Source organism: Primulina eburnea, chromosome 13 (genome assembly GCF_022965805.1).
Source record: "Primulina eburnea isolate SZY01 chromosome 13, ASM2296580v1, whole genome shotgun sequence".
NCBI classification, from domain to species: domain Eukaryota; kingdom Viridiplantae; phylum Streptophyta; class Magnoliopsida; order Lamiales; family Gesneriaceae; genus Primulina; species Primulina eburnea.
The window spans coordinates 26,432,090-26,447,446 of record NC_133113.1 but is presented as its reverse complement, the minus strand read 5'-3'; the positions used below and the strand labels follow the sequence as shown (position 1 = coordinate 26,447,446).

Sequence of the window (15,357 nt, the reverse complement as noted above, 5' to 3'; positions counted from 1 at the left end):
TTCTTTAACACTATTTCTACATAATGAGATTGAGATAAGACTATTGCTTCTGGAGTTCTAAAGATTTTAATACCTAGAATTACATCAGCAATACCCATATCTTTCATATCAAAATGTTTTGTCAACATTTTCTTTGTACCCTTAATCAACTCTTGGCTATTCCCCATTATTAGCATGTCATTCACATATAGACATACCATCACATAAGATTCTCGAGTACCTTTAATGTAAACACATTTGTTAAACTCATTTATCTTAAATCCATTTGACTATACTACCTTGTCAAATTTTTCATGCCACTGCTTGGGCGCTTGTTTAAGTCCATATAGTGACTTAACTAACCGACAGACTTTTCTTTCTTGTCCTTTAACTATGAAGCATTCAGGTTGCTCCATATATATTTCTTCTTCAAGTTCACCATTTAAGAATGCCGTTTTGACATCCATTTGATGTATCTCAAGGTTATGCAAAGCTGCAATAGCAATGAGCACACGAATGGATGTTATTCTTGAAACTGGTGAATACGTGTCGAAGAAATAATGACCTTCTATTTGTCTATAGTCTTTGGCCACAAGCCTGGCTTTGAATTTTTCAATACTTCCATCAACTCTCATTTTCTTTTTCAATATCCATTTGCATCCCAATGGCTTGGTACCTGGTGGAAGATCCACTAGTTCCCAAGTATTGTTTTGCAAAATAGAATCCATTTCAGAGTTGATGGCTTCTTTCCAATAAGGAGCTTCAGAGCTAGCCAGAGCATCTTGTATGTTCTTTGGTTCATTTTCCAACATAAAAGTATTGAAGTCTGGACCAAAGGACTTTGAGATTCTAGCCCTTTTGCTTCTTCTTGGCTCTTGATCTTTTGAAGAGCCTTCCAATGGTATAGCATTTTCATTTAGAGTTGGATCATGTGTAGGTACTTGACCTTCATTCTCCGTTTCAATTTTTCGCTTGCTAGAACCATTTTCTTTCCTTTCTTTACAAGGAAATATATTTTCAAAAAATACTGCATTTCTTGACTCAATTGTCATGCCCGTATTCATTTCTGCATTTTCAGATTTGTGCACTATAAACCTATAGGCACTACTATTATGTGCATATCCGATGAATATGCAGTCGACCGTCTTTGGTCCAATCCGCTCTTGTTTAGGCTTTGGTATTTCAACCTTAGCTAGACACCCCCACACTTTGAGATACTTGTAGGAAAGTTTGTGACCTTTCCACAATTCATAAGGTGACTTGTCATTTTTCTTGTGGGGTATCTTGTTCAGGATGTGATTAGCCGATAGTATTGCTTCCCCCCACAAGTTTTGGGGTAGTCCTGAACTTATTAACATAGCATTCATCATATCTTTCAGAGTTCGATTCTTTCTTTCGGCAATGCCATTCGATTGTGGTGAATAAGGAGCAGTCGTTTCATGAATTATACCCACAGATTGCAGAATTCATCAAACGGTGATCCGTATTCGCCTCCTCTATCGCCTCGAACTCTCTTTATTTGTTTGCCTAGTTGATTCTCAACTTCGGTCTTATAACATTTGAATGCTTCAAGAGCTTCATCTTTTGACCTCAAAAGATATACGTAACAGTACCTTATATTATCATCAATGAATGTCACGTAGTATCTTTTCCCTCCTCTAGTTTGCACAAACTTTAAATCACCAAGATCGGTGTGTATTAGTTCTAGAGGAGTCGTACATCTTTCAATCGAGTGGTAAGGCTCTTTGGTCATTTTTGCTTCAACACATATTTCGCATTTTTGTGTTGGATCGACGTTGTGTTTAGGCAATAATTCAAGTTTCATTAAACGTTGCAAAGTATTAAAATTTACGTGTCCTAAACGAACATGCCATAAATGAGAACACTCAAGCAAGTAAATAGAACTCTTGTCTTTATTACTTTCAACAACATTTTGGCTTATAGTCATTACATTCAACTTGAAAAGGTTCTCATCGAGATATCCTTTTCCAATAAAATGACCATTCTTTGTCAATATAACCTTTTTAGACTCAAATACTAGTCTAAACCCGTGTTTGACCAACAAAGACCCCGACACAAGGTTCTTTCTTATGTCCGGTACGTGAAGTACATCAACAAGGGTTACATGCAAACCCGATGTCATCTTCAGTACGACATTTCCGGTGCCCACCACCTCAGATGTAGCGGAGTTCCCCATGTAAAGTTTTCTCCCGGTCGATGGAGTATATGTGGAGAACATCCTCTTGTTGGAGCATATGTGTCGAGTTGCTCCCGTATCAGCCCACCACTCATTGGAGTTTTCCACCAAATTGGCTTCCAAAATAACTGCAGATAAATTAAGTTCAGAAAAATCAAATGGTACCGACCTTTCTTGAACTACGTTGGCTTGAGGATTTCCCTTCTTTGGCTTCCTACAATCCTTAGCCATGTGATTTGGTTTTCCGCAGCTATAACAAATTCCTTTGAACTTCTTCTTGTTTGGTGGTTGTTGGCCTTGTTGTGGTTGCTTCTCAAACTTCCTTTTCTTCCCCTTGAAACTCGCTTCAACAATGTTCACCCTTGGTGCCATCTTACTTGCCTTGGCTTCGGTGCTCTTGTTGTCCTCTTCTATTCTCAATCTCACAATGAGATCCTCCAATCTCATCTCCTTCCTTTTGTGCTTCAAGTAGTTCTTGAAATCCTTCCACAATGGAGGGAGTTTCTCGATCATAGCAGCAACTTGGAAAGATTCGCCTAAACTCATTCCTTCCGCATGAATCTCGTGCAAGAGAAGTTGTAATTCTTGCACTTGACTCATCACAGATTTTGAGTCCACCATCTTGAATTCCAAAAATCTCCCAACAATGAACTTCTTCAAGTCCCGCATCCTCCGCCCTGTATTTCTTATCAAGCATATCCCAAAGTTCCTTGACGGTCTTGACTTGACAATACACATTGTACAATGCATTGTCAAGTCCATTGAGGATGTAGTTCTTGCATAGGAAATCACTTTGGTTCCAAGCATCCAAAGCGGCCATCATGTTTGTGTCTGTCTCGTTTTCAGCAACGGTGGGAGGATCCTCCTTCAAGAACCTTGACAAACTCAAGTTGTGAGATAGAAAAGCATCTTTTGTTGCCATCTTTTGAAGTCCGCACCAGAAAATTTCTCCGGTTTCTCTCCTTGTGCAATGGTTGCATGTGGTGTTGTAGATGTTGATGTCATTGAAAATATTCTTGCAAATAATCACAAATCCACCAGTGGTTCTTCTTAAGATTGTTGTTTGGGGTATTCAAATATGAGGGAAAGCAAGAAGAAAACAATGAAAATGGCTTTGTAGAGGCAAGTGTTGAACACTTTGTCCTTAAGAATAATTTGCCCTCACAATGTACTAGAGTTTGTGGCAATCTTCTCCCAAGATACAACTACAACACTTGAATAATGAGCACTCAAATATTCAAGTTCTTTCACAAAGAAATGGATGAACTCTCTCTTGTAGAAGAAGGAAGAAGAAGATGATCAATATGCATATGATGTTATGTTGTATGTTATTTTTGATTTTCAAATAATCATGCATTTAATGTTTTTCATGCAAAAGACATGATCTTTCATTCATAGGGAGTGTCCCTTGGCCAATGTAACTGATCACAATTATCAAACAATGCCAAGGAGATGAAAAAACATCAGAAAATTCGAAAAAACCCAAAGGGACGCGTCTGTGCGCGCAGGGGCGCACGCCCGCTCGCACGCTGCCGAGCAGCGCTCGGCAGCGCCTGCCGAGATCACTCGGCAGGAGCGCGCACATGCACGCCGCTCCGCGCGCATGTGCGCGCCAGCCACTGGCAAGCGCCCGCACATGCACGCAGACCCGCGCGCATGTGCGCGTCGGCTACTGTTCAAGCGCAATTTTTTTTTCCCGATTCATTAAGCTTCGTTTTCTTTTCCGAATTTTTCCAAATCAAACACATTGATTTACTTGCTTAATTTTCATTCATTAAGCATCAAAATTCCAACATACAGAAACTAAACTAAATTTACATTTATAGCTTTTCTACTTTAAATAAACTAAAGAAATATTAATTAAAAAAGATGGGAAAAAATAAATACTCTAAAGAAGAGGAAAAAATTTATTCCACTAATCTAGCCGGATAACCATCATTTAAGTTTCAAAAACCAAAATTTACATAACACACCCATCGTATGTATCCGATAAATAATTTAAATAAAGAATTACTTTACTTAAATTTATTAACCTTGTTTATACGTACCATAAAAATGGGAACAGACCTACTCTAAATATTTTAATTTAAATGCGCGTGAAAAATAATCCAAATATATACAAATTAAACAAATACCCATAATAAAAATAGTAATAATAATAATTCATATCAAGTCAGAGAAGACGCCATACATGAAAATTAATGCAACAAGTCAACTATATGGCGATTCCACCATTCTTTCCCATCTTCATTCTCACTTGCGCTCTAGTTTCCTTCCCACCATCAACAGCCGGCTTCAAACACCGCCCGAAACCTATAAAACCGACCGCAATCTTCGTATTCGGGGACTCGTTTTTCGACCCTGGCAACAACAACTACATCAACACGACGACTCTTGATCAAGCCAACTTCTGGCCATATGGTGAAACCTACTTCAAGCACCCCACCGGAAGATTTTCCGATGGTCGTTTGATAATAGATTTCATCGGTGAGTTATATATATATATATATATATAAAAATTAAAATGGTATTCTATATGTATTTTTACACAAATATTGAGATTCACACACAAGAATGCACATTAACACGACAAGAAACATCACCACTTGACTGTCTATAATATATATATATATATATATATATATACATATTGGCATGTGTAGCTGAACTTGCGAAGTTGCCAATGATTCGTCCTTATCTACAACCAAGAAATGAAGATTCCAATAATAAGAGTTACCATGGGGCAAATTTTGCTTCAGCTGGAGCTGGAGCCCTAACAGAAACTTTCCAAGGATCGGTACGTCTCTTTTCTTTCTCTCTTGCATTTTTCAAATCGTATTTTTTAGTCAAAAAAATTATAAATAGAGAAATTTGAAAGTGTCCCATTTGAATGGCATATTTTTCCCTTTGTGCATATTCAATCAGAAGTTATGTGTGTCTAGATTTATCACGAGTTTTGCTATATTGTCCACTAACCGTGTTCACTTCTGTGCTCACAAATGAGGTGACACATATCTAATAGGTAAGTGTCACCTCATTAACGAGTACAGAAATGAGTACGGTTGGTGAGCATCACAGCAAAACTATATACGTATGTTAAAATATGTTTTAAAAATCAATTTCCAGCTATTATTTTAATTAGTTTGGTTGACCACCAATGACAACGTACTATGTTTAAGCATTTAAATTAACTTAATTTTTAATTTTATATCAAATTTATGTCTCACGGGTACGCTGTATTAATTGTCCTAAATAAATATGAATGGATAATCATGATGGATTTTAAAATGAGAGTGTGCATATTTCAAATGTCATTTCACTTACAAATACACACATCAACATGGTAGATGAGATCCTACCTATATGGATATTCCTCTCATTTCATTTCAACGGGTAAGATCTTGTCACACATATAATTTCAAAAAAAAAAATGAGTCATATATATGCATGAGCAAATCTTGATCATCCATCCTATCATGAGGGTAATGCCTACATGAGTAGAATGAAATAAACCCATCAAACATAGACGGAACACCAAACTTAATATTTTATCTTGAAAACAAAATATTATGAATTATCATTATCATAAGTATTTTTGTATTTTAATTATACCTAGTGATTACAATATATCTCTGTTTTATATATATGTTGGGGTAAAACGGTCGATACATGATGTTTGGATTGTTGTACGATTTAAAATATTTTAATGAAATCGTTACCATTAACTATAGTTTTTGTTCAAAAAACATGTTTCGGTCCTAATACATTATAGATCATGTAATTAGGAGAATATGGCATTTCAGTTATAATATGTAATAAAATAAAATAAAAATCTTTTGTATTAGAATTTAGAATCATAAAAAAAAAAAATTATATTCAAACGATGTATACCGTAAACAAAATGTTTTCCATGAAGCTAATGATTTCAAATATTGATAACAAATCAATTGGTTTATTCGGATAAATTCGTATAATAATAAATTTTAAATTTAAACTAGTTATATTTTAAATCATTATAATAGATTTCCAATTCATCCCAATATAAAATTATTCAAATCATTTCTCGGATCCAAATACTTCCATCAATGCTAAGATTAACTAAAATCTAAACGTGGGAGCATAATGATTACTTGGAAGCCATCAAGATTCAAAAGTTAATTAAGGTCAATGAAGGAGCCAATTTATTAGGCATATTTAATATATATAATATATATATATTATATATATATATATATATAAAATATAAATATATATATATATATATTTATGTGTGTGTGTGTATTTATATGTGTGTCTGTGTATATTAGTAGGTTAGGTTCATTTCCACTCCATGGGTTTGCATGTTTTTTCATTACTTTTCTGTGTTTTACGACGTCGGTGTCACCTTTATTTATTTTGTCAAATCTTGATGCGACCAAGATTTAATAATGGAAAAAAAGTTGTGTTTTCGGCCACAAAAAGACGAATAAAATAAGAGTATGTAGACGGTCTCACGAATCTTTATCTGTGAGACACGTCAGCCCTACAAATATTCACGATAAAAAAGTAATACTCTTAGCATAAAAAGTAATATTTTTTCATGGATGACCCAAATAAGAAATCTGTCTCACAAAATACAACACGTGATACCGTCTCACACAAGTTTTTACCATAAAATAATCATTTGTCTAAAAAATAAAAGCAATAATTTCAACATTTACAACTAAATTAATATGTTGTACTTGACCTCGCTCGGCCTTCAATCACAAAAAAGGTGGGCCCATCTCAAAAGTCCCTCTTTTCTTGTCAATTCAAAAGGCGAGGCCCAAATCAACAAGGCCCGCCATATGTGGCCCGCACATTAATTGATGACGTCGTCTTCTTAAATTTCCTAGTAACATTTTGGTAGCTCGACCTTGATTGAAACTAATTGCGAGAAGGCTCGAATGTTTTTCGTGTCTATGTTCAGATATATTGCAAACTGCAGTTTTCCTGCATCTATCTCTTAATTCACATAACTCAAACGTTGTTTAAGGGGAATCAAACTTCTTGTCACTTGAACCAATATACATTTTGCAGAAAGAGTATGTGTACGGTCAACCGATTGTTGTCTCACCTAAAGTTAAAATTAAACATTACAGATGCTCAAGCGTACGTTTTGATTGTTCTACTTAGAAAAAGATAATTATTTCACCTCAAAAAAATCTCTCAATAGTTGTATACCTTGCGGTCCATATAAATCGAAGATATGCCCTGCGATTTTTCATAGAATATAACTCATCAGTTATTGAATCAGAGTCGCTGTTTGCCGAAAATCACTTTCACTCTTTGCCGAAAACTCTCTTTCAATGTAGAAAATCATAGAATCTGTTAAGAACTTTTCTTTAATCTTATTCTGAAGATAAGTTTTGAGACGTTCCACATCTTATAATGATCGTTCCATTGTTGAGTAGAAACATAAGTGTTAAAATAAGACAAATCTGTCAATTAAATAATTATATTGTGCATTTTCAGTCTCTGATAATCGTCGACATAATTCATAAATGATATAGATATTCTGAAACCGTTCATGACTAATTATATCAAACTTATAATGATCCAACTGATTTCACAAATAATGTATTGTCCATTGAAATCAACGGGATGGAACAAGAACGATAAAAATATATTAGTGCTCAAATGAAATAAAATCCCTTTGCTAGCATGAATGTCTTGTAGCATATCTATAACAAGCATTTTTATTTGCTATCTCAAACTATTATTTTCACAAATTGATTGCATAATTATTAGAAGGATATCATAACGTTCTGCTTTTAAAGTATGAGGTAAAGATTTTGTTGTTGAGGCAAAATGCATTCCATTTAAATGTCTAAAGATGTATCTTTCGACGAAGCAAATTTGTTATCCTCGTAATCTTGTGCATCAAATATAAGATAAATACCAAATCAAATTATCTTAGTGCAATCAAAGAACACGTAGTTTCTCCTTATATAGAATTCGAAGATGCTTCTTCTACCATTAATCACAGAGTTGTACATATTTATCATATTGCAAATCGAGTCAAAATGAAATTCCAATGTGTCTTGCTACCCCAACTGCAAAGTACTAATCAGATTAAGGTCAGTACTTGTCTCGTGAATACCAATACCTACCATATTTGAAATTTCAATAGGTTGTGCAGATTGCAACTTAGTATGACATTTTGGATATGTCTTAATAAGATTATAAATAGAAGTTAATTTTGGAAAAACTGCCAAATAAAACTCTCCTTTTCAGCAGCCGCTACCAAGACGAATCGAAGTACATGTGCAAGACTATGTACATAATATGTTGGTGGAAAATCCCTCAATCCATAAGCCACGCACATTACTAGCTTCATCGTATCCTTAACTTCAAATACTTTCATGCAACTTATGTTCACCAAGCACATTACTTTTTTTTAAGTGTTGTCGCAATGTTATCAACAACGTGTATAATATCAAATAAATGTTCCAGTAAGAAGCCTTCACAATTAACAAATCTCAACACGATAGTCATTTGATCTTTGTTTGATATGTGTTTAGCCTCATCAACTAAAAGACAGAACTTTTCACTCCCAATCTATATTTTCTTTCTCGTTCTTTCGGCAAGATTATGCATAATATTTTTTTTGAAGATATGGTGATGTATTATACCTTGTATTTCTTGTTGTTTTTTAAAATAACACTACTTATGTTAACATTTATTTTTCACATAAACATTATCATCCCTATAAGATTATTTTTAGAAGGTGAAGATTCATCATGTCCTCTCATTACACATCTTTGCAAACAAAGCCACTGAATACTTTCAAGTGTGGTCATAAGCCTTAGTTGTTTCTTCTTCACTTTTCTGATATGTATGCATTCACCAATTTATCGATGTGGCCATTTAAATTCATCGAAACAATCATGTATTGCATGATATTGTTATGTGGTGAAGGAGACTTTTTGTATGCATCAATGAAGAACATAGTCCATCATCAACTCTTTTTCAAAATCTAAAACCATAAATTGTAAAAAAAAAAAAAAGATAACGAGTCTCTTTTTTTTTTTGGAAAAAGAAACACGGAAAGCAGAAGGCCGCATCTTATTAGGAGAGTAATCCAACTAAGAAAATTTATCAAACCAATATTTTTGAAATCTTCGATGATGTTCTCCTAATTTGGTTGGCGGATACTCTATAACAGTTTGGTATGGCCTCCCTTAAGACATAAGATCATCTGATTGTATCTCTTTCATTGACATGACATCGCCATATTAAAGTACGCATGGTTTGATCTAGTTAAACATAACTACTAACATCACTATCAACTCTTTGATACTTGACAAAATGTTGGTCATCATGGTTCGAAGATCTCAACATTGGTTGGATAATGCTCCTCACTAACTAATGTACTAGATTTTTATTTTAAAAATGAAAAAAATAGTTTTCATTTTATACTCAACATGAACAATTATTGTACGGTCGTAATTATTGCACCCCAACATTATGTTTTTAATAAGATGATTAATACACTCGTTATTTTCCGAATGTGACCTCCATAGTTCCACATAACTATGTCATGCAACATTCCACATTTCTTCCCAAATTAAGAAGTATTTAAATTCCTATGTTATTTAGTTCACCATTAGTCATTACTAATTTTCAGGTGATTGATCTTAAGTCACAACTGGGATACTATAATATGGAAGTGAAACGATTGAAGCACAAATTAAACCATGATGGCGCAAATGATATATTATCAAATGCAGTATATTTTTTCAGCATTGGAACCAATGATTACATAAGCCGTTTCCTCTTGAATTCGACGGCAGTGCTCGGCTTTACACGATCGCAATATGTTGGGATGGTTGTCGGGAACTTGACCATTGCTATCCAAGTAAGTGAATTTGTACTTCCACCCTTTTTTTCCCCTCAATTTTTGGATACAGATCATTTTTTTTTATATATAAAAAACGATATTTTATTAATAATATGATGAGAAATAAGTACATAAGTAGACTAGTGGTCCACTTTCAACGGGAATTACGTAATTTGATATAGATCACTGATTCCTAAGCCAGGTTGGATTCATACTAATCTACAATCAACAGAAAACTCTCTCGACATTGATTTTGTTCATTTAGCAAATGCAGTATACTCAGCTAAGAGTTCAAATTTGTTTCCAAGTATACTTTAATTTAATCGCTGAAGCTAAGATAGACAAAATATTTAAAGTGGTTAAAAAAATTAGGGATAATTACGTGTATCTTCCTAAGATTAATCATAATTACAACAACAAAAATCAAAATATATTTAAATGTTACATTTACTCCTTCGAGATTCATGACAAATAACAAATAAATATGACAATTTCTAAAATTGCATATACCCTTTATGTTTGTATTTATATTATATTTTACATCTTTGGGTTTGTATTTATCTAACAATTCTAAATGGTCAAATGTAGAAAAATACAAACTTGATATGTGTGTGCAACATCAAATGTAGAAGCTATTATGTGATGTCTCATTATGCCTTCCTTCTTACCGTAATCCTCAAATCCTTCGAGCAATATTCTAATCCATTGTATGTTCTTCAGACTTTTCAATTCTCTCTCAGTTTGATTTACCTAAAGGACATTCCATGCCTTCAAACTTTTCAAGTGCTTCAGTCTTTAATTTTAGCATTGAATATCCATATCCTTTGGGAGAAATCATCTACAATTATCATGAAGTATCTATCTAGCTCCACCATTCGAGGCCACCCTTGAGGGTCCCCACGAATCATAGTGAACATAGTCTAAGGGAGTTTAGTCACACGAAGACCCTTTGAGAACTTGATCCTTGTGGATTTTCTTTTCACACAGCCCTCACAAAACTTCAGAGGGTCCAACTGCTTAGTTTGAAGTATTCCTTGTTTACGCTGCTCTTGTACTTAGTCTTCCATTTTCACCTTTAATGCGCGACCTGATTGGTCCAGAACACCAAGTGAGATCAGGTTTATACCTCACTGATACCCCTGTAAGAGCCTGGGTCATGAATGACCCGGGATATCAAATGGATTCCCAAATCAGGATCAATTTGCAGGATGGATTCTTCTGAAGGCGGGCAAGTGCAAGCTCGGACTCTACTCCCCGGGCAACCAGACGCCCGTGCTCTCATATAAAGCCCCGGGAGGTATTCTAACCGGGCCACCTCGAGAATTGAACCACACTCGAGTATGATTGATACAGGCCGTCTAATCTGTCAGAACAACTTGGGCTTGGAGTGTCCTATAAGTCATCAGAAGCTAGGGTATGGACAACCGACTTGCCATACTTAGTAGGTGGCACTGGAATCGAGGTACCTACCTCATTTTCTCCTATAAATAAGCAGGTATACTTCTCATTTGAGGGATCTCCTCTCTGGTTCTCTCTGGAGAATTCACCCTTACACATATGTTATCACACTTATTTACACCAGTAGCCTTTAATTTTATCTAAGCTACACTGGTTATCATCTTCACCTGCTGACTTAAGCATCGGAGTGGCCACGTCGGACACCCTCTCCGGCGCCCATTCACGAGTTCATCTCCTTATTTGCAGGTCACAGTGGAAGCTATAGCTCACGGGTTCATCTACCTTGCTCATTTTCCTTAATAAATTATTGATCTGATCGGTGGAGCACCCGACCCTGCTCGTCCATTTCGCCAGGATCGCATCACTCACAATTCTGAGAATTCTTTCACTGCCATCAAACATCTTTGGTCTTATGGACCCCCTATGCCAAGTATCTGACAGGTTTTAGTATTTCGTAATATAACTTGGCCCCATTCTGATTCTCGAAAAGACTCGAACTTTCCCTTATTTGGAGTCATATGGAAGGTACAACCACTGACGAGTACCCAACAATGTTCACTGTCAAGATCAGTGACACAAAGAACCTCAGCACTTTCATAACCATCTGATACAACTGCTGAATCTCCTTGATCTTTACTCTTATCTGTCTGTGGCTTTCTTCCTATCAGGGCAGTTCTTTCTAGGATGTCCCCGTTTGTGACAGTGGAAACACTTCATCTCCTTTGTTTTGGACTAATGCTTGTTCTTGGATTTGTCTTTGAGGGCCCTTTTCTGGTCTGCCTCTAACGTTGAGACTATCTGCTTGCTTGATGTGGGCTTTTCAACTTGATTTTTCGATTCTTTTGATTTTAAAGCATTTTGACATCAACAAAAGATAGCGATTCTCTGGCATATTTCATTGTTTCTACAAATGTCTAAAAAGATTTTTGCAAGGCATTTAACAGAATAATAGCCTTATCTTCTTCATCAATGCTAATCCCTATATTCCCCAAATCTAGGATTAATCTATTGTAGTTATCAAGGTTATCAGGAATTGAGTTGGACACATTCATCTTATAGCAGAAAAACTTACCCTTCAAGTAGATTCTGTCTTGAAGGTGTTTTGTCATGTAGAGATCCTCAAGTTTCTTCCAGAGTCCTACAGCGGTTGTTTCATATATACTCGGCGCAACACCTTATCATCTAAATGCAGTGCGAGTTTGCTGAAGGTCATTTCCATGTGTTCAAACTTATGTTCATCAGCGAGTGTTTCTGGTAAACATTTTAGATCTCCAGCGCCTTCGCAAACTTTTGTGGAACAAGGATTGCATACATTCTCCGGCGCCAGATTCCAAAATCCCCTTGCCATCAAACATTCCCACATCAATCTTTGTTGTCATCTTTTCTTGATCGGAACTAGGATAAAAACATGTCTCTGATGCCACTTTGTGTTAAATTTCACCAAATATTCGATCAATTTCACTCCAGTAATGAGTGTAATTTGAGATCTACATACAAGATATCGATCAAGATTGATTTTCGATTAACACATGCAAGAACATAATAGAAAATGCAAGAACACCAGAATTTTACGTAGTTTGATCCTAAACAGATCTACATCCACGGAGACACTTTAATCGATCAAGATGTTTGAGATACAATACAAATATTTGTACTACCAATTCACTCGATTCTCTCTTTTGAATACAGAAAGAAGTCTCTTGAATTTAACACTTTGTATGACTATCTCTGAAGACTCTCAAGCTATTCTTTTGTGTTGTGTTGCACGGTCTGTATTCTTCACTGAAACCTTTCTCAAATTTATATATCAGCCTTGAGATCTCTCTATCAATCCTTTAGCCAATCCAGAAATGCGTTGTTCACCGATTCTAACTAACTCCACGTAAGTTACTAGCTTGTGCCCATTTCTTGATCACCTATGAATTTTACACTTGGGCTTCAGTTACTACCATGGATGTTAGTCAGTGGCTTTGTTCCTATACTTGATCCCCATGCCTACCATGGAATCGTGCCTGACCTTCATGCTCACTTTCATGGTTCAGACAGAGAGCTGACTCGACCAGGGGATTTTGCATGGTTCTGTGGTTGTTTTTCCCATGCCTTGAACATGTACAGTAGCATGGAATTGGATAACTTTCGTGGGGTTAACCTGGTGTTTTGATATAGAGCTGCAAAACTAGGGAATGGAGCGTTAGCGTACCTTTGCAGATTCATGGTTGTGGCTCTATACTCCAAGTTTGAATGAGCATAGAGTCGACCATTGTCAGGACAGTTCAATGGTCATCTTGACTCGATATTTTCAATCTGTCTTTTCCCTAGCTCTTTTGATACGTCTTTCAACTCTAGTCTACATGGCAAAAATTCTGTGAAATTTTCTTCATATGTTTACCATATTTACATTTTCACTCAACCTACACAGGAGAAAAAAAAAATCATTGATATGCATGAAGAGGAACAAGTAATTCCAAGTAAAGACTGATATGGCAACTTGTTCAATAAAAGCTATGATATATATTGTACTTATCAACTACCTTGGATGGTTATACATGTATATTTAATCACAAAACGTATTTGATAAATTATGATTTTTTCCCCGAAGGAAATCTACAACAAAGGTGGAAGAAAATTTGGTTTTCTGGATTTAGGAGACTTGGGTTGTTTACCTGGCCTAAGAATTCTTGATACCAGAAGTGAAGGTGGATGCTTGGAAGAGGCTTCAAGTTTAGCAACGCTACATAATATTGAACTCGCCAAGTCTTTGTCAGAAATAGAGATGAAGTTAAATGGCTTCAAGTATTATCTCTATGATTTCAACGGGGATTTAGCCCGAAAAGTTAATCAACCTTCAAAATATGGTATATCCTTCTCAAACCAAAGCAACTTGTGTCTAAGACAGCTAAATTAAGCTTCATATTTAACTCAACAAAAATATTGTGTTTTTCCAGGTCTTAAAGAAAGTAGAAAGGCATGCTGTGGAACGGGGAGTTTTAATGGAATATTCAGCTGTGGAGGGAAAAGACCGGTAAAGGAATTTGAGCTGTGCGAAAATCCAGATGAGTTCATCTTTTGGGATTCATATCATCTCACTGAGAATGTGTACAAACAAATGGCAGATCGTATGTGGGGTGGAGATCAAACAGGAATAAATACCCTAAAAAGTTTCTTTCAATGATTCTAAAATCTTTATTCATTTTAATTAAATATTCTTGCGCATTACTATTTACAATTAATAGTCCATGTACAACTCATTCGGATAGAAGTTGGTTTTGATGTATCTGTTTTGCGTAAAATTCTAGATCTTTTCCCTCGAGCCTTTTACCACATATTGGCTTTTTTTTGGGTGTGTGGGTGTTTTAATTTTGCTTTTGCATGAACGTAGTGAAGAGTCAGAGAAGAGACAAGACAAAGCATTACTTGGTTGGGTGATCTTATGACCCAAACCATGGAATATAGGGCTAAAACTCTTGTTGTTTAGTTCTCTCTGAATTATTAATACAATAATTACCCTTTTACAATTTGAAATAGTTCTGATATAAATATCACAAGCTAAGTATGACAATCCAAGCAGAAAAATTCAGGAGGTTGAGATGGATTCATACTCAGTGCCTGACTAAGCCATTATAAGTTTAGTTCTCTATAAGATTCGTTAACTTGAATTTCAGTGTATCGAATAAAATTATGCTTCGATGTCTCATAGAAGTAATAGTACAAAAGAGAGAGCTGAATTCACCTTCCAATGAAAGGCGTGTAGTTGACTCAGAAGGTATGGTGTCTCCATTTTCTGTTAGAGCTCCTTAGATTATAGTGGACTCGCAGTATGATGAAGTCGACAGCATTCCATTATCGTAGTATGAAGCTTGAT

The 15,357-nt window shown here is 35.5% G+C and overlaps 1 protein-coding gene and 1 long non-coding RNA gene across 2 annotated transcripts; one reads left to right on the top strand and one right to left on the bottom strand.

The window, feature by feature from the left end:
* Nucleotides 1-4,354: 4,354 nt before the first annotated feature.
* Nucleotides 4,355-15,079, top strand: LOC140808907 (GDSL esterase/lipase 5). The gene is made up of 5 exons (XM_073166251.1): nucleotides 4,355-4,663; nucleotides 4,840-4,973; nucleotides 9,825-10,055; nucleotides 14,095-14,350; nucleotides 14,441-15,079. The coding sequence occupies exons 1-5, from the start codon at nucleotides 4,378-4,380 to the stop codon at nucleotides 14,665-14,667; spliced, it is 1,134 nt and encodes a 377-aa protein (XP_073022352.1). The 5' UTR covers nucleotides 4,355-4,377; the 3' UTR covers nucleotides 14,668-15,079.
* Nucleotides 13,572-14,295, bottom strand: LOC140808908 (uncharacterized). The gene is made up of 2 exons (XR_012113044.1): nucleotides 14,159-14,295; nucleotides 13,572-13,906 (listed from the first exon to the last, which is right to left on the bottom strand). It is a non-coding gene; the product is annotated as an uncharacterized lncRNA (long non-coding RNA).
* Nucleotides 15,080-15,357: the final 278 nt, after the last annotated feature.

What these genes read in the sequence shown, in the direction of transcription:
- LOC140808907 (XM_073166251.1), top strand. Translation starts at nt 4,378, where the DNA reads ATGCAACAAGTCAACTATATGGCGATTCCACCATTCTTTCCCATCTTC. An exon ending in ACTTGACCATTGCTATCCAA is followed by an intron (nt 10,056 to 14,094) that starts GTAAGTGAATTT and finishes TTTTCCCCGAAG; the next exon opens with GAAATCTACAACAAAGGTGG. An exon ending in TAATCAACCTTCAAAATATG is followed by an intron (nt 14,351 to 14,440) that starts GTATATCCTTCT and finishes GTGTTTTTCCAG; the next exon opens with GTCTTAAAGAAAGTAGAAAG.